This window comes from Delphinapterus leucas, unplaced genomic scaffold (genome assembly GCF_059928025.1).
Source record: "Delphinapterus leucas isolate spDelLeu-1000000601 "Yukka" unplaced genomic scaffold, BTC_Dleu_Yukka2 spDelLeu_asBTCV2_sq80, whole genome shotgun sequence".
NCBI lineage: Eukaryota > Metazoa > Chordata > Mammalia > Artiodactyla > Monodontidae > Delphinapterus > Delphinapterus leucas.
The window spans coordinates 210,484-233,675 of NW_028322289.1; the positions used below are offsets into that span (position 1 = coordinate 210,484).

The following is a 23,192-nucleotide window of genomic DNA, read 5'->3' on the forward strand; positions in this document are numbered from 1 at the left end:
GATTTTTTTAAAGAAAACCTGTATAACTAATTAACAATCCTTTAAAATTTTCTAGTATTGCATTTTAAAAGGAAGATATAATTTTATTAGTCAGTCCTTCTATAAGTAATTCAATGACTTAGCATAATTGAAAGATCTGGGTTCTGGTCCTATCATTATTTTAAGCAAGATATATGGACACTAACAATATATTTGAAGTTTCTGTGTCTCGGGATGCAAACTGTATGTGGGCCTCGTGATTTGACACTGAGGGAGTACTGAAATGACACCTGAGCCACTCTCCTGGAGTGCCAGTTCTTCCCCTAGTGCACAGCTAACAAGAATGGAGCAGGCTATGAGAGGCTCTTGCAATTTGGGCATTCCCTTCAGGGGATCACCTTCAGTCCACACTGCCAAACAACAGAGGTGAACTAGTTAGGTCTAGAACAACACTGCCCAATAGAAATATAATGTGAGTCACAAATGTGATCCACATATATAATCTCAAATGTTCCAGTAGCACTTTTTAAGAGTAAAAAGAAAAAAAGTGAAATTAAATGTAATAATATATTTTATTTAGCCCAATAGACCCAAAATGTTATTCAATAAGTAAACAGTATGACAGGTATTACTGAGATATTCTACATTTTTATACTAAATCCTCAGAATCCAATGTGTATTTTACACTCACAGCATATGGAACTTCATACTAGCTACATTTCAAGTGCTCAATAACCACCTGTGACCAGAGGCTACCATAGAATACAAGCTCTGGAAGATAGTACATCGTGGTCTAGAATGATCTAGAAAACCTAGGTTTACTCACGATAAGGTACCATGGTCCAAATGGTCTAGGAGGCCTGTCCATTTAATAGATCTGGAGTCAAGGAAACTAACTGAGTAGATAGACAACCCTACGTCTATGTCAGTGTCTGTCACTGAAGGAGATCATCCAAAAGAAGTTATCATAGGGGACCAAGATATAACACATACTCATACCCCTCTAAGCAGACTACAAAATTCCACAGCAACTCACAGACATATTCATTCCACAAATGTTGGCTTAGCCTCTGCTGTGTATCAGGCATCATGCTTAGTACTCGGGCAGACACCTGCATGATGGACACATGGACCTCACAGTCAAGTGTATAGAGAGAGAAACAATAAAAAAGCAAACAAATAAATTTTAAAATTACATATTGTGATCAGTGCCATGAAGAAATAAACGCTGTAAAGTTACAAAGAGTGCATGGTATGGGGGCAGGGAGATTCTTATAGAGAGAGAGAAAGAAAAGGAAGACTTCTATGAGGAGGTAACAGTTGAGCTAAGATGTAAAAATGAGGAGTAGTTAACTAGGTAGTAAGTAGTAGTGAACTAGCTAAGGGTAAGATGAAAAGAAACTTAGCAGGAAAGAGAAGTGGGAAAAGATGACTGCATTAAGATGAAGTTCATATATAATATAAAAATACAAACAATTGAGACAAAAAGAAAATCATTTTATAGGATAATCAAGTGATCCTGGCATGAATAGCACCTCTGTCCCACCAATTACACGAGCGTGATTTGTAGAGGAGATAAATATCCCTGTGTAGCCTCAAGTTAAGAGCTAAGTTATCTAAATGCATATTAATACTGTGTGGGAGCTTGACTGTAATAGGTCAGTGTATACAAGACCTGTAGGCCCTGTGTGACAAGGCCCAAAGCGTTTTCATCACAGCCTGAAAAGTCAATCTAACTGCTTTAGAACAGTCAAATTTGCACTGATGAAAAAGCATTATGCAGTGGAGCTTTGAGTTATTAGTTGTCAGTATATTATTGATTTATCATTACTGTAAAAAGGAAGATGTGATATTAGCATATCTTTAAGTAAAAGAAATTAAAGGAGGTTAAAAAAAACTGCTGAGACCAGATTTTATGTGAGCAGTATAGGTAAAGTTGTTTCTAAAATTTAAGTGCTCCTTTAAATCATTTAAATCAGCAAGGATTAGGACAGTGGGATATGGCGAAAGGACACTGGATTGGCAGTTGGGAGACCAAGCTCTGATTTCCACACTGCTGATGTCTAGTCATGTGACTTTTGACAGTTTCCTCAACCTCTCTGAGCCCTTTTAGTTCATCTTTAACATAAGAGTGATGTATTAGGGACTTCCCTGGTGGTGCAGTGGTTAAGAATCCACCTGCCAGGGCTTCCCTGGTGGCACAGTGGTTGAGAGTCCACCTGCCGATGCAGGGGACACAGGTTCGTGCCCCGGTCTGAGAAGATCCCACATGCTGCCGAGCGGCTAGGCCCGTGAGCCATGGCCACTGAGCCTGCGCGTCCGGAGCCTGTGCTCCGCAACGGAAGAGGCCACAACAGTGAGAGGCCCGCATACCGCAAAAAAAAAAAAAGAATCCACCTGCCAGCGTAGGGCCCATGGGTTCGAGCCCTGGTCCAGGAAGATCCCACCTGCTGCGGAGCAACTAAGCCCGTGCGCTACAACTACTGAGCCTGCGCTCTAGAGCCCACGAGGCACAACTACTGAAGCCTGTGCGCCTACAGCCCATGCTCCGCAACAAGAGAAGCCACCGCAATGAGAAGCCCACACACCGCAACGAAGAGTAGCCCCCACTGTCCGCAACTAGAGAAAGCCCAGGCACAGCAACGAAGACCCAGCGCAGCCAAAAAAATTTAATTAATTTTTAAGAATACTTAACTTAAAAAAAAAAATAGTGATGTATTAGATACAGCCACAACTGAAACAGTTTTAGCTGAGTGATGGATAATGGTCCAGGTATATTTTTCGGAACTCATCATTTTTGATAGTTCTAGATTTATAATGTAAATGTTATTTTTAGGTTAAATAATGCTAGGTCTCAGTAAACAAAGTGGCACAACCCGAATCAAATTCTTGATAAAGCAAATAAAGCCACAAAGAAGCAGCATAATCTGTCAATAGAACACAAAATCAGAAATCCAGTTCTTATTCGTGGTCTTACTGAGATTCTGGATTTCCCTGAGCTTATGCTACCCCCTGTGCCTCACGTTCCCATTTGCAAAATGAAGATCATAGTCTTTGTTATCCAAGGGTGGTGGTTTTGAAATTTCTGGGTGAAGAAGAGTCACTAGAGAATTCTGATCACTGCTGTAGGTCTGGGGGGAAGTTAAGAATCTGCATTTTAATAAGCACCACAGGTGGTTTTGATGCAAATAAGCCATGGAGCACATGCTGAGAAATGCTGCTTTGAGCCATGGAAAATAACTCTAAGATAATAGGGGAGAAGCTCTCCTGGTAAACAAAAAGCTGTGCTGTAAATTGTGAAATGTACCCTGTGGGGGGAAAAAATGAAAATAACACCTATAAAGAGATTATCATCATCACCTAATCATTTATATAGCACTTACAGTGGCCAGGCATTGCTCTAAGGATTTTACACACTTTAGCTCATTTAGTCTCCATTACCACACTGTGAGTTTGGTACAGCTACCATTTTACAGATGGGAAACAAACAAACAAATGAATTGCCCTAAGTACTACAGCTATCTGGCTCCAGATGTCATACCCTTAATCACTACACCAGTGGTTCTCAAATGTTGATACACACTAGATATACCTGGAGAACTTTTGTCAAAGCACAAATTAGTGGCCTTAGCCCCAAAACTGCTGACTTGGTAGGTCTAGAATAAGGCCTGAGAATTTGCATTCCTAACAAGTTCCCCTGTGATGTTAAAACTGCTGGTCCAGGGAACACACTTTGAGAACCACTGCTCTGAGATGTGCTTTTCATCCTTATAATCCCTGACTTTTTGGTAACACTTTTCCATCCATTTAATGTGGAAAGAGGAGAAAGTCAAATTAAGGGATGAAAATATGCCTGAAATCTAGCAAGAAAAAAAAACTATTTCTAACTGAGAAAGCTTACTCAAGATGTTTATGTTTTTTACTTAGCAGTTTATTCTCATCTGCCTCCAGTTTACCCTTAAAACTCTTACTCCCTGTCAGCATCGCTTCTAACAACACTCCTGCTCTTTCCAGAGTCGTCTCCTCTGTTTTTCACTGTGAAGTCATGACTTGGGCTGTTCCTGCATTCCCAGTGAAGTGCAAACGCAGTATCATCTATAGAGTCACTAGGGCTTTGACCCAAATTGCTAGTTTCCCTAATCCCCTTACCCCCATGCACACAAAATGGTTCTGTAAACTAAAGACACTTGAAGAACTTCCTGATCACAAGGGAAGAAAACGCCAGGAAATGGCACTTATGTTAGGAGAATCCTGAATGTGCTGAGGCGAAGTATGTCTCCAAACAATGTCCCATGACACTGACCTGACATTCAGCAGTGCAGGAAAGGACCAATACGACCTTCACAAAAAAATTACACCAAATTAATTATTCAAAGCTCAACTCCATTCAATGCAAGGATCGTCTCTTTTTCTTATTAAGAAATAAGAACAACCAAAAAATTTGAAACAAAGTTTACTGAAATATGGACTTTGTGGATAGCAAAAGATGGGAAATGGATTATTTTGTCTCTGCTCGATTTTGCCTGCTTCCCTTGCTGGAGGGAAGCCCCTCACACCATATGTACCCATATGTTGTTATAATTCATGATATAGCTTTCATCAGCATAGTACCTTGGGCATAATGGGGGTTTACTTCATGATCAGTTTAGGACTCGTCTCTCCATCCGAACACAGGAGCTTCTGCAAGTTGAGATCTTCAAGTGCCCAGGATCATGCACACATAGGATACACTAACTAATGACAGTTCCTCATTGATGAAGAGCAGAAACTTGTAAATCCAAACAAACTTATAAAGAACAAGTTTAGAGTAGTAAGCTGCTTATAAATTTTTGCTGTTATTTTAAAAAGCTTGAAGGAAATTAATCCAGTAACGTTGATATTGTTGAAATTGCAGACATCATCTTAACATCAGGATTGTATGGAAAAGGAAAACAAAGAAACATAACATGGAAATATATGCCAACAAAACGTGAAAGAAGACAATCACTGCACATGTTTCAGGAATAGCCGCAGGCTAAGAAAATGACAAACCTAAGTATGAATCCAGGTACAAAACAGTTCTGCAAATCTATCGTTTTATTTTAACAGTAATATTATGTATGCCTACTTAAAAAAAAAAAAAAGTTTCCTCCAGACCTCTGCTGCTATCCCTAAAGAAAAAAAAAAAAAAGGAGGCAAAGAAATTTACTTTAAGATTTCCTATCTAATCTGTGGTCAGTTGGTCTCTCCTCCTCTTCCTCCTCTTTCTCCTCCTCTTACAGACAGTAAGTGCTCAATGACAGATTAGCTGTAAGTCTGGGTTGTCCCCAGGGAAAGGGAAGAGAGAACGTCCATACCTGTGAGACAGTTATTGACGTTTACTTAGAAGTGTCTTCTTTTGATTGCTTTCGGTACTAGCATTTAAGTAGGTCTGAGGCAGAAGCCTGAGTCCTGTGGCATATATAAATCATTTCCACTTGTCCTTTTGATTTACCCTTGGGAATCAATAGTTTCAGGGAAAATTTTGCCTGGTCTTTACCAACAACTCCCTATTCAAACACAGGAGAATTTTAGAGAAGTTTTGGCACAGGAAGCTTTCAGTTCCTTTTGTTCACTGTGTCAGTGAATGTTCTTGGGTGATGGGGCTGGCTTCCAGTCTATATGGCGATCATTTATCACAGTGTGTGCGGAGGGATGGGTTCTTCATGAGCATAGAAAAAGCAGACTAGGGAACAAAGGCTAAAAAGAGAAACAGTTTTCAAGAATCTGCAGTATCATGAAGACCGAATGTGATGAAAAGTAGCTATCTCAATTGTCCGTTTTTATATCTCAAATCAGATATTTTAGAGTAAAAAATTAAAATGTAACTAAAAGTGAAGAAAGAAGTAAGAGGGACTTCCCTGGTGGCACCACGGTTAAGAATCCACCTGCCAATGCAGGGGACACAGGTTTGACCCCTGGTCCGGGAAGATCCCACATGCCGCAGAGCAACTAAGCCCGTGCGCCACAACTACTGAGCCTGCACTCTAGAGCCTGTGAGCCACAACTACTGAGCCCACGAGCCATAACTACCGAAGCTCGCGCACCTAGAGCCCATGCTCCACAACAAGAGAAGCCACCACAATGAGAAGCCTGCACACCGCAACAAAGAGTAGCCCCCGCTCACCGCAACTAGAGAAAGCCTGCGTGCAGCAACGAAGACCCAACACAGCCAAATAAATAAATAAATTTATTAAAAAAAGTAAAAGAAAGAAAGAAGAAAGCAATAAGAAGGCTTTTCTGAATGTCAGGGTTGTTTTTAATTGAAATGGATTAGCCAAGAGCAGAAGAGAATATCTTTCCTTGAAGAATAATTTGTGATCTCCAGTAGAAACTATATCCATGTATCAGAAATGAGCTATATTTAATTCTGCCTGGATAGACAAATGAACCAAATGGTCATTGGAATCTATTCTTCTCCTACAGTCGTATAATAGACTGAGGAATATATCCTGTTATGTCCCTACAAACAAGAAAACTAGTGCAGGCATATTTAACCCAAGTACTTCTTTTAGGCATCAAAGTCCAATCTCTTTGTGCTACCACTCTTCTCACACTGCATTACTCAACCTGGCATTCAAGGCCATTTACTAACTTTTTTTGCCCATCCCACTAGTCCTCCACTACATTTTGGAGATACTCCATTCTAACAAAGCTATGCTGTTTACACTCTTCCTTTATAAGTAATTTGCACACTCCCATCCTATGTCTGCCTTTGTAGAAGTTAATTCTGTGTATTGAGAAAACTTCCACAAATACGCTTCCTCTCCTTTAAGACCTTTAAGAACTGCCAACACTTTGAATAGACATTTCTCCAAAGAAGATATACGATTGGCTAATAAGCGCATGAAAAGATACTCAACATCGTTAGCCTTTAGGGAAATGAAAATCAAAACCACAAGATACCATTACGTACCCACTAGAAGGGCTATAATAAACAAGACAGATGATAACAAATGCTGGTGAGGATGTGGAAAAACAGGAGCCTTCATATACTTCTGGTGGGAGTGTAAAGTGGCACAGTCACTTTGGAAAACAGATTAGCAGTTTCTCAAAAGAGCTGAACATAAACTATCGTGTGACCCAACGACTCTACTCCTGGGCATTTGCCCAAGAGAAATGAAAGCAGTATGTCCACACAAAGACACACACATGAATGTTCACGGCAGCTTTACTCACAGTAGCCGGAGTCCAGAAACCACGGACAAGGCCCATCAACTGGGGAATGGATAGACACAGTGTGGTACAGCCATATGGCAGAATCCTAGTCAGCCATAGCAATGAACAAATTGCCCGCACATGCCGTGTCACGGATAAAGCTCAGAAACGTTATGCTAAGTGAGAGAAGCCGGACCCAGAGACCACACGTTGTATTGAGATGCGATGTCCAGAAAAGGTAAATGTATGGAGACAACAGGTGGACTAGTGGTTGCTTGGGGCTGGAAATGGGAATGAGAATCAACTGTAGGAAAAAAAAAAAAAAAGAATCACCTATAAATGGGCACAAGGGAATCTTACTGAGGGGGATGAAAATGTTCTAAAACTGATGATGGTAGCTGTACCACTCAGTAAAGTTATTTCCAGTAAAGTTATTTAAAATCATTTGAGTTTTACACTAGAAACTGGTGATATGTAAAATGTACCTAATAAAGTTTGTTAAAAAAAAAAAAAAGAACTACCAACTCTAGGTATTCTCCAAGATTGACTTGATTTTCTAGAATCAGCCTGATTCTAGCTAGAATCATCTTAGTTCTTAGAAACGATTCTGTATGATAATGGTTTACCTATGCTGATTTAATGCTATCTGTGAACATCTAGGTGAACAACCGAAGAAGTTTTGGGTAGCATTCTCATCTACATTATTTATTATTTTATTTTATTTAACAAATACCTATTGGGGGGTCCACTATGTGCCAGACACCATTCTATATAAAAGTGATGCTGCAGGAAACAAGTCAAGTTTCTGCCATTGTGGCACTTACATTCAGATGTAATATGTCCTGTGAGGAAAAATAAAGTGGGATAAGAAGATATATCAAGATTGGAGGTCAGGGAAAGCACCTCTGGTTAAGTGGCATTGAGTAGGAGAGTGAACGGTGTGAAAGACCGATACATGGGAAGACTCAGGAGAACAACTTTCCCAGCAGAAGATAATGATCATAAAACCCCTGAGAGAGTATCAAGCCTGGTCTGTCCCAGGAACAGCAAAAATTTCTGTGTGGATAGAGGTCAAGGAAAGGTGGATGGAGAGAGAAGGCAACAATCAAATCACATAGAGCTTTTTGCACTGGGGCAGTGAGTTTTGGTTTTATTACAAGGGCAATTGAAAGTCATGGGAGGGTTTTGACAGGAGTAACAAAATCATGGGGGCTGCTATAGAGACTGACTGAGGAGGGCAAGAATAGAAGCAGAGAGACCAGTTAGGAAGCTGTTGCATTAGTCAAAGTGAGAGACAAGGGTGGTTTAGACTAGAAGTGGATGGGGAAAGCAGGATGATAATGGTTGAGATGGTTGAAAATTGTTGAATTCAGGATTGTAATATTCCAAAGGTCGTGAATGTGGCTGCCCATTCATACCCTCTGAATTTCAGATGCAATTAAGGTTTTCCTAGAGTAAGAATAATATTAATATATAAAATAATGTGTGCCAACTTCATTTGGGAGTAGAATCCTAATTTTAGAATAAAACTTAATTCTATTCCTTAGAAAAATCACTGTTCCTATGTATCAGTTTAAAGTACTTATATCCCAACTGAAAAATGAGCACAAGACATGAACAGAAATTTCAAAACAGAAGAAACACATATGGCCAGTAAACACATAAAGCAAATGTTCAACCTCATTAGTGAGCGTGGAAATGCAAATCAAAACACGAGACATATGAGTTGTATCTATATGATTGGCAAAAATTAAAAAGTCCAATAATGCCAAGTTGTTGGCACTGGTTGTGGGAAGGATGGAGGAGATGTGGATTCACAAAATCTCTTATGCCCTGCTGGTAGAAATGTAAATTAGTATGATCGTTTTAGAAAATAATTTTGGATTATCTAGTAATGCCAAACATTCACCTACTCTATGGTCTAGCACTTTCACTCTTGATATATACACCTAAGAAACTCTGTCCCATGTATACCCTATAATATATACAAGAATGTTAATAACATCACTGTTTAAACAGCACAAACCTGGAAATCCTGAATGCCTGTCCACAGGAGAACAGATGAATGAACTGTGTTATCCTCACACAGATGAAAATAAAAACAAGGAAATTATGAACACAGGATTCAGGGAGATGGCTGACCTCCTTGGGTTGGGGGGAGGTATGAGCATGGGATAGGGTACCCCTCACCCTTTACAATTCATTGGACTGACAAGTCTGGCAAAGAAATGGTGTAACTGTTCCAGTAGGTGCCAAGATATTACTCCTCCTCGGTAACACAGTCAGCTTTTCTGACTGACTTAGCCCAATGGCCAACAGTCTACTTGTGGCCAGTTTCGGTGCTCAGACAGGGCTCTGAGGGAGGTATCTGAGATCAGAAAGGGTTTTTAATGCCTGCCTTCAACTGTGCTGAGCCTCTGTCTTTGACGAAGTCCACTCTAGGAGAAATCTGATTTCACTTCCGGAGAGTCCAGCCCTTTCTTCTCTTCCATATCAGTCTCTCTACTTATGGAGTCTGTATCCAGAGCACTATTTCAAGACCTCCAATGTGTCTCCTCAAAGACTGCCTGACCCACCTTCCAGATGGAGCCAACATCATCCTCCATCTGATCCATAAATCATGAACAGAAGGCTGAGGAAATGAGAAGCTGCGCTCCCACTGGGAGGGGAGTGAAGCTTCCAGCATGGGGTGCACAGCATGATCACGGAGGCACAACACAGTTCTCCAGAAAGCCAGTTCTGATGAATGACAGAACAGCCGGTTCCAGATGAAACTATCCTGGATTTTCAAATACGAACAGTAACATTGAAATGAGATAAGACTTACCACCAACTTAGTTGGACATATTTAATTATATGTATTATGATTATTATGGCACCTGAAGACCAGATATAAATAGTAAGCCGTTCACATATTTTACCATCATAGCTATTTCTGGGATTCCCTCAGACAAAAGATGGGAGAGAGAAACGATAAAGTGTATGAGCTTCTCTCCTGCCGGAAGGGCACAGGGCACTGCTCCAGTCCTCCTTCTCTAAAAAGGATTGAAGGTGTCCCATAGCACCTGAAAGAAGAAAATAGCGAGATACCCCAGAGAGGCTGATTTCAGTGTTCATTTAAAAGTCAAAGGTAGGGCTTCCCTGGTGGCGCAGTGGTTGAGAGTCCGCCTGCCGATGCAGGGGACGCGGGTTCGTGCCCCAGTCCGGGAAGATCCCACATGCCGCGGAGCGGCTGGGCCCGTAAGCCATGGCCGCTGAGCCTGCGCGTCTGGAGCCTGTGCTCCGCAGCGGGAGAGGCCACAGCAGTGAGAGGCCCGCGTACCAAAAAAAAAAAAAACACCAGGACAGAGCTTCCTGCAAATTATGATGAAGTGGTTTTTGCCTGCAATTCACTGGCTTTGTGTTACAGTACCTATCGAAGAAGCTGGGTTTTCCCACCCTCGCACCCACTCCCTCCTAAGATGGGGGCAGGTTTGGGACAAGGAGCAGGAGAACACGGAGCCAAAGTGCTAATGGGTCGACTTCTGAAGCATGAAGAGTGAAGAGGATATAAAAATAATCTTGTCTCTGTATAATGTACCCACCTGAATTCCTCTTTTGGATTCTTTATCCTTATTTAAACCTGTCATTTGAGCAGCTGAAGTGAAAATATGGGCCCAGGATCTCCTTCTGAGTGAGAGAAGCATCTCTTCTCCAGCATCCTCACCATAAGAAATCAATGAAAACAGCCTCCAATCAAAGGTCAAGAGGTAATCAGAAGGCGGGGGGGGGGGCGGGGAGGGGGTAGTGGTGAGTAGCAATGAGTAGCAGGTTGGCCTGGCTACACTGGATCTTTCTGAGATCTCAAGGTTATCTCTCTCATAAGCTATCTTTTCCTGGTTGGATTTGACTTTTGTGTTTTGTTTTCATTTTCGTTTTGTTTTCTTACCGTAAGAGTGGTAAGGCATTAAAGGTTAGGCAGTGAGCCAGGAGAAAAACGGCCAAGAAAACAGCCTGGCTGCCTTCAGGCTAGGCTTCTAAGTCACAGAGAACAAAAGGGAGTCCACCCAACAGCTCGGGTCCAGCTGAACTCACCAGGATCAGAAGAACAGCATGCAAATTGGAGTCAAAGTTCTGTAGTCATAAACAATACATACGACTTGGGGGTGGTTTTCACGTCCACACAGAGCTCCCTGGGGAACCTCATTCATTTGGGTGGAGTTTGCAGGTCCTGGTCATGACCACATTCTCTGTGACCAACACTGACTGATGGTGGGAGGCGGGAGTGCTGCCCATGAGTAAGCAGGGTGAGTGGGTGCAGGCCCTGTGGGCCGAGCAGTCACTTACACACCTAGACAGAGCTTAATGTAAGACCCCAGAGGTCATGCTCGTAATATTTACATAAGTGACTTGATACTTAGAGCTCCATCATTGACTGCCCATGAATTATTGTGGTCTCTTCATTTACAATAGAGAAAAAATGGAAGCCACAAATACGTTCTTCCATAAATTAGCAGATAAACAGTGAGCGATGTATCCATGCTGTGAAATTGTATTCAGCAATCTAAATATTAAACTATTATACCATGAAACGACATGAGGGAATCCTAAATGCATATTGCTAATTAAAAAATCGGTCTGAAAACGTTCAGTTTCATCTATTTCACCTTTGGGAAAAGGCAAGTCTATATATGAACCAGTCAGATGAGCATTTAGCAGGAATTTGGGAGAAGGATTTTCATAAGATAAACATGGACAATATTTAAGGATAGTGAAATTCTTCTCTATGAAATTGCAGTGGTGGAACCATTGCACTACGAATATGTCAAAATATATACAGTAATAGGAGAACCTTTTTAATATAAATATAAATTTCATTTAGAAGTTCAGAGACTGAAGGATGGACGATGCACACTGTATAGATGATACTTAATATAGTGAATCTATGAATTAACATGGCTGGAGAAGGAGGGAAAGTAGGTTTTGACTTTGGAAATGAGTGGAGTCTGAAGACTAAGTTCTAAGCCACTGCACGTAAGCACTAGAGCATGGTGGATAACGGTATTTCCATCAGGAGTCAGGCTAAGCATTCAGTTACTACTGTGCATGTGGAATTGAACAATTAGTAGCTGGATGGAATCTGTGGAGAGAGGTTTCTTACTGTTGGATGGAAAGTAACAGAGAAGCAAGGAGGAAACTCTGGATTTAACCATGTGTTGTTGCACTAGGATTGGAGATGTAAGAATTGTCTCACATTTACCTTAACACAGGTCAGAAGGTGAGATACAGAGCTAGTTGCAGACGTGTGTGTGTATATGTGGGGTAGTGCACACAGATATATTTCCAAGGTCTTTTAGCTTATAGGGTCTAGAGCCAATGCTCCCAGTAGACAGGACACCAACATTAGTATCCTAATACCCAGTCTTCTGATTCCTGTTACTATTCTCCAGAAAAGGATCCGCAACTCAGCTGAGGCATGGCTAATTCTAGGGCCAGAGAAGAGAATACACATGATTATCCTGCAGACTCTTGTAGCACCAGAAAGTAAGGAAGTTCACAGAAATGGATGGGGGCCCATAAAGAGGATACAGGAGATAATCTGTAAGAGCTCCCCGTGGCTGACAAGTGGTCACAATTACAGAAGCAAAGAAAATGCCTTAGTATATAACCTTAACACAATGTATGAAACAAATATCTTGATTCATACTTATATAAAGAGATTGAATAAATATATCTAATGGGGATGGTAGGATAAATCCATCTGATGGTGGAAAGCAGATTTAAAGTTCAACAGTAAAAATTACTAATGTCATTAAACGATTAAAAACTTGACAACTAATAACAGAAAGTATTAACCTAATCTTCAAATAAAGGTCTCAAGAAGAAATATATCTGTGCGGCTCTTCCAAAGATAGATGGGGAAAGACAGAGAAGCCTGAATCCATGAAAAACGTCTCAAGTTTAGAAACAAGAAAGTTCCCTGGAATCATTGTGGATGAGGCTTCCGGGGTGGCAATGATCCAGTGGAGAAACCACAGCTTCTGAGAGAGAATCCCTCCGTACCAACCTCTGCACCTGCCCTGAAATGGGTCCTCTTGTTTCCTGATGACCCTGAGCGCCCCCTGGTGGTTGGGGAGGCCCCTGCAGGGAGGGTCGTGTCTGGACTCACCCTGACTTCTCACTGAACCAACTGGGACAGTAACACAGGGCTGTGTCCTAGGTCATCACGGAGCTGAGCTGCAGGGAAAACTGAATTTGTGAGGTGTCTCTGGAGGTGGAGAGACATTTCTGGAGAGACATCTTGTATGCTGTGCTACTCCCAGAACCAAAGCACCCCAGTCACCTCAGCCCTTTCCCTGGGGGCTGAGGGATCCAGTCCCAGCAGCCAGCACTGTTTGTGATGGATAATCCAGAGACTGAGCGGGTAAGGGAGAGGGTCTTCAATAGTCCTGGGCCCGATTCCTGCACCAGCACCTGGGACACGACACCTGGCAAAGGGGAAACAAGGAAACACCCAGTTCACTGATGTCACCCTGTAACTCCACCTTCCTCAGACCCAGGAGATGATCACAGCTGAGGGATGCCCGCAAGAGGAGGAATGACCAGAAGATTTTCATGTTCATTTTGATCAGTGCTTTGACTTTCAGAGAGTTATGTCAATGAAGATGAGAACCCTGATTCTGACTAGCACAGGTGCTGTGATTTCCCCTAGAGCCTGGGCGTGATGTGCAGGTGGGAAGCATGTTTCCATATAAGGATGGTCATGGCTGGTCCTTCTCTAGGGCTCTGGCGGAGGGTGCTGGCTGAGATCCAGAGTGGACACAGCTTCATGTCACCTCTGAAGAATGGGTGATGTTCCTTTTCCAATACGATACTTACATTTCCATATATGTCTATCTGCGTCTATATTATAGGTGTACTCGTTGGCTAGTGTGGCCATTACAGAATAACAGACTGGTGGATTAAACAAGAGCAATGGATTCCTCTCAGGCCTGGAGGCAAGAAGTCTAAGGTCACGGTGTTAGCAGGTTTGGGTCCTTCTCAGACCTTTCTCCTTTGCTTGCAGATGGACGTCTTCTCACTGACTCCTCAGATGGTCTTTTCTCTGTGTTTCTGTGTGCATCCCTGGTTTACTTGTCTGTTCATTATTCCTCTTGTTAAGTGTGACAAAGACCCCTGACCACCCCTTTGCCAACAGGATCCTTGTAATTCTCTTCTCAACTAGTCTTGACCTGTGGGCTTCTCTGTTTATATGTGCATGACCAGTTTTTGTCAAGAGCCCTGCTAAGTGAGAATAATGAGAATCCCCTACCCTTGAACTCTGATCACCCGCAGTAGTTGATCAAAGCCATCAAACCTCCTATCACCCACACGGTATCTGATCACCCTGGTCTCCATTTAGCAAGAATCCTTTTGAGTCTATGTAACCAGAATCCCCTTAGCCTGTATTTCTTCTGTTAATAATTTCCAGTCCACTCCACCCCACCCTCTTCTTGGCCATAAGCCCACACTTGCCAGGCTGTATTTGGAATTAAGTGAAGTTTCCAAGGCTGCATCCCATGTGCAGCAACGAGTTTTGTCTTCAGGTTTCCGATGAACTTTATATTGGAAACATGAGTATCATTTTCGGCACCCATGGCCATATAACTCATGCCTGAATGAAGCTGATGTCTCATGTATATTTTCCCTAAGTCCACTCACAGCCACTTGTGCGTAGGGACACTAGACTGTTCCTCAGCCCTATGCCTGGGACTACTTTAAACAATTGCCAAGAATCACGGAAATGTGAAAAGCATGGCACTAATTTGACCCCAGAAAGTGCTCAATTACAGGACGGGAGTTGAAACAATTAAAGAGAGCATCACCTTGACTGACCTCAGCTGGGAAAATGTGTGTGTGTGTATGTATGTGTGTGTGTGTGTGTTAGTGCACGCATGTGTGTTGCCTGATTCAAACAACCGGCCACATTTTTAATGTCTGTGAATGACCACAAAATGACAGTATTTATTTTAGGGTGCTCATAAAAGCTAGAAGTAGGTGAATTGGCAGATTTGGAATCTGTGAATAACGAGGATAATTGCATGTGCAGTATTGGAGCGCTCTGGCGTTAGAGTCTATAACACTGCCCGCTGCAGAATTCAGAATGCCTGTACAGGTTGCCTGAAAGCAGGATGGTGTGTCTCTTCCTTCCACATCTACAAAAACAAAACAACAATTAATACTGTTTAAAAATCTCATGTGCATTGTCAGGATATTTACACGTTTCACAAACTTCAGGCTGAAATTGAAAATTATGGTGAGCTGCAGGGTTTTTTTGAGCTCCTTTGAGAAAAAGATAAAGAAATGATAAACAACCTTAATTCTTGAGTATTATATGGGTCTGTGCATATGAATATATATATACACAGCTATAATAAAAATAAAAAGCAAATATGTATATGCACACAAAAATTTTTAGACACTTCATAATCCACAGCAATGAAACATTAGGATACAGTACAGAGTCTCTAGTAGAGGTCCTGGGCAGGAAGAGGAAAGCACAGGATCTAACAAGAATTCCCTCCCAGCCCATATATGCACCTGCTGCAGGTCGCAGCCCTGTACTTGTTGGGTCCTGTGCGACCCCTGGTGGTAACGGGCCTCCGTGCAGGGAGGTTTGTGTCTGGGCTCACACTGACTTCCCCTCACTGTGTCTCTTGCACAGTAATACACGGCTGTGTCCTCAGTTGTCAGGCTGCTCAGCGATAAGTAGACTTGGCTCTTGGAGGTGTCCGTGGTGATGCGGAGCCGGGACTTAAGAGTTGGGTTATAATATGCGCTTCCATCACTATCTATCCCCCCAACCCACTCCAGCCCCTTTCCTGGAGGCTGTCGGACCCAGGCTACTGTAGCATAGCTGGTTAATGAGAATCCAGAGAAAGTGCAGGTGAGGGAGGGGGCCTGTGAGGGCTTCACCAGACTGGGTCCCGACTCCTGCAGCTGCACCTGGGACAGGGCACCTGTGGACAGAGAGAACCACGGTGACTCATGGGCTCAGATGCAGCTTCCCCAGGTGTTCACGTCTGAATCCCTGAGAAACTCACCTCTGGGAGCTGACACCAGGAAGAGGAAGAACCACAGTGGATTCATCTTCTTGCAGATGAGATTCCTGAAGCCCAGAAATTCTCTTCAAGCATGAGGAGAAACCCGAATTTAAGTGAACAGGTACTTTGTTTTTACCTTGTGGTCTAAGGGGATGTTTGCATAAGGGAGGGACCTTTTTATAAAAAGCAGAAAGTAGTGAAGGGAGGTCCCAGTCTCTGGGACTCCACCTGAGGACGCTGCTGACTGTCTCCTCAGAGAACTCAGCCCCCACCTGGCATCCCCTCCCTATGCCTGGGGGACTCAGTGTCCAGGAATGAAATGATGCTGAAGGGCTAGTGAGGAAATCAGCTGTGCTCAAGGATTAACGGCAGATTTGGGCAGTAGACTTTAATTCCATGGATGTATATATTTCACATAAATACCCATCACACATTCAGGGTCCTCCAAGATGTCAGACACAGACTCTTGTTTTTTCCTTTCTGCATTACCTCATGTTTATTTCCTGGATGTGCAAGTATTTGAGACAAACCATACATGTAATAATCACATTGAATTCAGACAGAGTGAGGTAAAATTTAATGTTTATCATAATTCACAACGGACTTCGTGTGTCCCTTAACTTGGGTGAACATTTCTTCACCTGAAACAGTTTAAATGTTATCAAGAGTTACTCTGGAGGTGGATTTATTCATAACAACTAAACACACTGTGTATTTTGTGGACAAGGTAATCATTCTTGCTGAGATGGTCATGGATCCTAGCACTGCTGACATGGCCTGAAGCCTGACCTGCCTGTTTCCTGTGCACAACTGAGTGTCTGCAGGAACAGTGCGAGCTTCAGGGCTCCTTCCTTGCAGGTGGACGTTGAGGAATCCCCAGGGCTAGCAAGGTCTAAGAACAGACAGCTCCTGGAAGCTCCTCAGGACTCCAACATGCTGGGCGGGTGACCTGGTCACAGTGCACAGACTCACTACTTCTAGAAGTGTTCATTTTTACTCTCCCTGTCACAGCCAGTGACATTGGAGCTCAGGGAACACAGTTTCCACTGCACTGGGTGAGAGAACATGCATGATTCTTGGAAGTAAACCTTCAAAGTGAATGGCTTGCCGAGTATGTGGGTGTCATGGTCAGAGGAAAGTCCTCACCTCAGGAAGCAGGTTCCCTTGAAAAGTCCACGTGAGAGCTTTCCTGAGTCCCTGAGTCACTGAGTCCTGGGACTGTGCCTGAGGTCATATAAGTAAATGGTGCTGGAGAGCAGAGCACAGCTCCATCCCATCTCACTGTGGGCACTGAGGATGTGGCCTCACCACCTGCATTTCAGTCTGCAAGGATGTAAACTGGGGATCACGATGGTAATGGTATGTCTGAAATTTATAGTGGGGTTGCCAGGGGTGCTGGATGTTGACATGAGTGTCATCAGTGATGTTACTTCTCCTGGGAACCAGAAAGACCAACGTGAGTCCCCATCACTGACTGACACCCTGTACATGTAGCGCTGGCTCCACTCCTGCCCTGAGAGGTCACTACTGTGGGTCTGGGGCAGGTCAGCTCTCCCTCAGCCCAGTGATTTCACCTGTACACTGACTGATGTCGAGCCTGCCGTCTGTGAGAAGATATTTACTCCATACTCTTTCATGAAGAGAGTACGATACTTCTTCTAGCTTGTCCAATAATATTTGCAGAGTAAATTCAATACTAAAGGATCTGCCTGCTTGAATGTCGATAATAGGAGAGCCGAACAAAGTAATATGGGCAAGAATCAAAGGACAAGTCTGCACCCTGTTGTCAGGAACTGAAAATTGAGCTGATACGCCATGGGATAGGATAATGGAAGGGATGGCATCTAAAACCTAGAACCAGGTGGGCCCATTATTCACCAGGTGGAAGAAGGGCCTGCATTTGAACAGATGCCCCAGCATCTGACCTGTCCTTCATGAGCTGGTAGATTAGAGGAGATCCATCCAAATTCATGTTAACATAGAAGGATATATAACAGGTGTCTTTATGTTTCGGTGGGTGGGGATGTGTTGTTAGGGTCCATTTAACCCTAGGAAAAATGTGTTAGTTCACCAGAACTGAAAAAAGTTATTTTTCCTTTGTGGAGATAATTGGGGTCCATTCAGTCTGGAAACCAGGTCATATGATAATGCTGGAGGGAATATCTATTAGAGACGCCCAGTGGGTGATGGGAAAAAGAAGTGGGGAGATTTCAGTCATCTTTCTTTGCAGGTTACTAGTGATGGTCACAGCAAGAGCGCCTGACCTTCGTGATAAGAGGGAGAAGGGCTGATGGTGGTGGCTTCATGGGGACCACGTGGGCAGGTCCTTCTGATGGTTTCTGTGTTTTCCCTTATAAAATCTTGAGAGTATAAGCTCAGAATGAGTTGTGGATTTCAGGAACGTTGAGGACAGATGGTTTAGGTCATTTAGTATGTTTGTTGGAATCATTGAGAAAAGAAGAAGCAGGAAGTATACTTGGAAATGAGCAATGCCCTCGTGTGATATTAAATTAGTTGTCTTAGATGTTACTGAATGTACAGACATTCGCTATCCTCACATTTCATCTTCTAGGTCCACTTGGAATCCAGTTTCAAACGTGAGGGATGTAATGAAATATTTATTATGAAACAACAAGGTATCTAAAATTTAAGAAGTATAAGTCTAAGTAATGGAAATGTGTTACTGAAATTGTGATTGTCAAATTCTTCTCTGTGGCAACATAAATTAAAATTAATAATAATAATTCAAGGTATTGATTTTGTTTTCAACCATTGCTAAATCCATTGAATCATTCAAGTTATAATCATTCATAAACTCAGATGCATCATGGGTAAAATTTATTGTTAGGAAACGATCATTTTAACTGATGAAATCTCACTCTCTCATCAAGGATCTGTGTCTCTGTGGACACGCAGCACAGTTCTCACCAGCAACACAGGAAGGAGGGTACGTTGGTACATTTCTACTTTTCCAGAAGAGCATCTCTGACGAAGTCCCCCCTCTGTTTACCCATTCCATCCTTGTAGTATCTGAAAGAGGCCTTTGAGTGTACTGTGACATGTTCCCACATGAAGTTCCCATGGCTTAGGAAGTGAAAGTTTAACTTCACTTTTCATTGTAATAGAAACATAACAACAAGTAATTGAGAAGCAAAAAAAAATACATTTAAAATTTACCCAAAGGCAAGCTACAGATTGGCAGAAAATGTTTGCAAAAGACATATCTAGTATATGTGATTGTTATCTAATATGTAGCAAGAAGCCTTAAACTCAACAATAAGAAAGAAACAAAAGTCTTAAAAAATGGGCTAAAATCCTTAACAGACACCTGACCAAAAAGACAAAGAGTTTGCAAATAAGGCTGTGGGAGAACATATGTCACAGGGAAGTGCCGTTCCGAACAAGGACATATCCCTGAAAACTTACAAGAGTGGATCAGATCAGGACTCTGAGAACCTCAAACACCTGCAGGATGTGAAGCTGCAGGGGGTCCATTCACAGCTGGTGGGGATGCAGAACGGGGTGCACCTTGGGAGACATTTTGGGGGCTTCCTGCAAAACTAAACATACTGTTATCTATGTTTCAGCAATAGTGCTCCTTTGTATGTTTGTGAAAGACAGTAAGACTTTAGTCCAGAGAAAACCCTGCCCACGATGCTCAGTTAGCTTTATTGATATCTGCCGAAATTTGGAAAAAGCAACATGTCCTTTCATAGGGAATGATTAATAAACTGTGTATATCCAGTCAATGGACACTGAAATCTCATACCGATTTGAAGAAATATCGAATGGTGAGATGGAAACGCAAAGTAGAGATTCCAGAAGAACACACCTGGCAAGGTGATGTCAACAGAGTGACAGTGGCTGTGAGGACTGAGGTTCCTAAGAGGTTGTACAACGTGAGGCTGAAGAGAAGACACCTGGGACATGTCAGGAGGGAAATCTCCTCCTCTGCCCCTCTTGAGTTCCTGAGGCTGGGCTGATAACAAAATTGACAAAGACAGATTAACAGGAGAAAAGAAAAAAAATTTAACCATGTGCATGGACGTGCCATAGAAATGGACCCAGAAGTGACCAAAGCAGGCAGCTTTTATATTTTTAGACAAAATGCAATATTTGTGAGGAATTGGTAGAAGGAGGAAATGTGTGCTTTTGGTGCTCAAATAGCGAACAACCTAAGCAGGGTTTGGGCTTGCGTAGTCATTAAAGAAGGAGCAAGGTTTGTTCATAGAGACTTCCAGGCCTGAATTCCCCATCCCTGGTGATAAGAGTGTCCCTCTGTAAAGGAAAGCAGGGTCTGGCTGCTTGGTGCTGAAAGGCCAATAAAGAGGCAAAGTTGGTGAAAGGAAAGTTTGCTTTATTTTGGCTGCCTGCACCCGGGGGTGGGGGGCAGACTTCTCTCCAAAGGTCACCCAGCACTGAGCATCTGTGGGAAAGGGCTTTTATAGGCGGAAGGCGGGGCTACGGGCAGAAACGGCAGAGTCAGCTGTGACAGTCGTCTTGCAGTTGGTCATGAGGTGTTGTGATCAGCCTCATCTTGATTGATTTAAGTAGAGTTAATCTTCAGGTCCAGGGTCGGTTTGTTCTCATTTCTTGAGGCCAGTTCTTGGAATTGTGGCAGCTTATGTCATGGCTACAGTCTGGTCATCATGCAGTTAACTTCTTCCTCCTGGTGGGAGTTTCAGTATCTATAAGACGGCTCATGGGACATGGACAAGAATATTATCTGCAGCCCTTGAGGAGGAACCAAAGGTCCTTGATTTGCTTAATAACTAAACTATTAGTTTTTAGTCTTGTTGGACAGTTTTCCCTTCTTTCTGCATTTGCTCACTTCTCAGATGAAACTTATTCTTTGGCTAAATTGTTTCTACAGAAAAAAGGCAGGTGGAAAGCATGAGGTGAAGGACCGTTTCACTTCCACACCTAAATGGGGGAGAGCACCTTTCACATGGGAGGTTTATTTCTCATTTCAGGGTGACTTGGAGGAAATTCAGAGTGTCCCTGTAGTGGGCTCTGTCTTAAGTCACTTGGAGGCATATTTAGGGGTGGCCTACCCTGGATCCGAACACTCAAGGCCTCCTTTATTATTTTGTTTCTACATATGCACACCAAGCATGTGATGTAGGTATCGGTTTACCTGCATCTTACAGATGTGAAGCTAAACTGCAGCCTGGACTTGGCAGTGATGTGCTGGAGAGCACACATCAGGACACAGTGAGGCCTCCCGTCCAGGCCTGGGCGTCTCCACCCTGGTTATTTTTGCTCGTGCAGGGGTTCCTGGACGGAGGTGGGCCTGCATAGTGAGGCTGCAGGACTCTTCCTGGAAGGAGAAGCTGTGGGACTTTCCTGCATTTTAGTGCTCACGTAAGATGCTGTGGTGAAGAAAGGAGAATAGATTTGTTTTCAGCAGCTTCTGAAAATTCATGTTATTATCCACCTGACTCTAAACTTTCCCTGCCAACTACATATGTGTCTATTGGTAATAGCTGTGATGATGAATATTTGACATAAAATAAACTGCACAGTAGAAGAGGATGCAGGTCTCATATAAGCATATAGGGATTCTATTGGGCCTGGAAGCAAGGAGCACATGTAGAAACACCCCCACCCATGTCCCCTCTAACTGGCATCTTTCCCAGCGACCCACTGAGGATCCGGGGCTGCTCAGCGCATTTATGCTTCTCATGCAAGAGGTTAGCAGGCAAGTAAACAGCCAGCATCCTGGCAGGGACAGCTGGTCTACAGTAGGGCAGGGCTGAGATATCACAATGAGGAAGGAAGAATATGTTTAACTCTTTATACATCCGCTGGAATAGTATTTAAAAGGGTCAATTTAGACAAGATTTAGACAAGGGAAAAGCTGAATATATATCTTTGAGTCTCTGCCTTTCTTATATGACATTTATTCCCCTAGTTCAAAGTCTTTCTAATTGAGAGACTGAAAGTGCAAGTCAAGAACCATGGATGAGTCCAGAGAGGTTCCCCAGGGAAAACTGCTACATGGAGAGGAAACCCCAGACCCTTAGTGGAAAGCAGCCCTTAACTACCATCTGCACCTGCTCCTGGGGCTGAAACACACACTTGTATGTCCTGAGTGCCCCCTGCATCCCCCTTCCTGTCTCCCTGCAAGGAGGTTTGTGTCTGGGCTCACACTGACTTCCCCTCACTGTGTATCTTTCGCACAGTAATACACGGCCGTGTCCTCAGATCTCAGGCTGTTCATTTGCAGATACAGCGTGTTCTTGGAGTTGTCTCTGGAGATGGTGAATCGGCCCTTCACAGAGTCTGCATAGTATGTGTTACCACCACTACTACTAATAACTGAGATCCACTCCAGCCCCTTCCCTGGAGCCTGGCGGACCCAGCTCATGTCAAAGCTACTGAAGGTGAATCCAGACGCTGCACAGGAGAGTCGCAGAGACCCCCCAGGCTGTACCAAGCCTCCGCCAGACTCCAGCAGGTGCACCTCACACTGGACACCTGCAAACACAGAGACATCCTGGTCAGGAGACTGTCACACATCCAGTGATTCCCTCACCCATATCCACTCACATCCTCAGTGTCTCTTGCTCTCCATAAATTACCTTGTAAAATAGCCACAAGGATAACCCAGCTCAGCCCAAAGTCCATGGTGAGTGCTCTGTCCTGAGCCCTGAATGGGGGCACGTTGGAATCCCAGGCTGGAGCTCCTCTCCCAGAGCTGCAGGGTCAGGGCTGGGGCTGCTTTATATCAACAGAGGAAGGACCCTATTTGCATGACCTTATAGTCTATAAGAGGCTATGTCGTTGAATGTCCTCCGAAAGGGCAGGGTCTCAGAACAGGTGTGAGAGTCTTGGATTTTGTGGTGTTGATAGCATCTGGGAAATATAACTTTCATTGTTTGATTGTTCCACAGTAAACACGTAGGACCCATATGTCGTTTTACATATGCACACACATCCCGTGATGTAGCTGTCATTGTTACCCTCATATTA

At 43.1% G+C, this 23,192-nt stretch overlaps 1 gene segment (V, D, J or C); it reads right to left on the reverse strand.

Annotated features, from left to right (window-relative positions):
- Positions 1-22,367: 22,367 nt before the first annotated feature.
- On the reverse strand, positions 22,368-22,866 carry LOC149743782 (immunoglobulin heavy variable 3-23-like). The segment is given in 2 exon segments: positions 22,368-22,697; positions 22,802-22,866. Coding segments are annotated over 2 exon segments (363 nt in total).
- Positions 22,867-23,192: the final 326 nt, after the last annotated feature.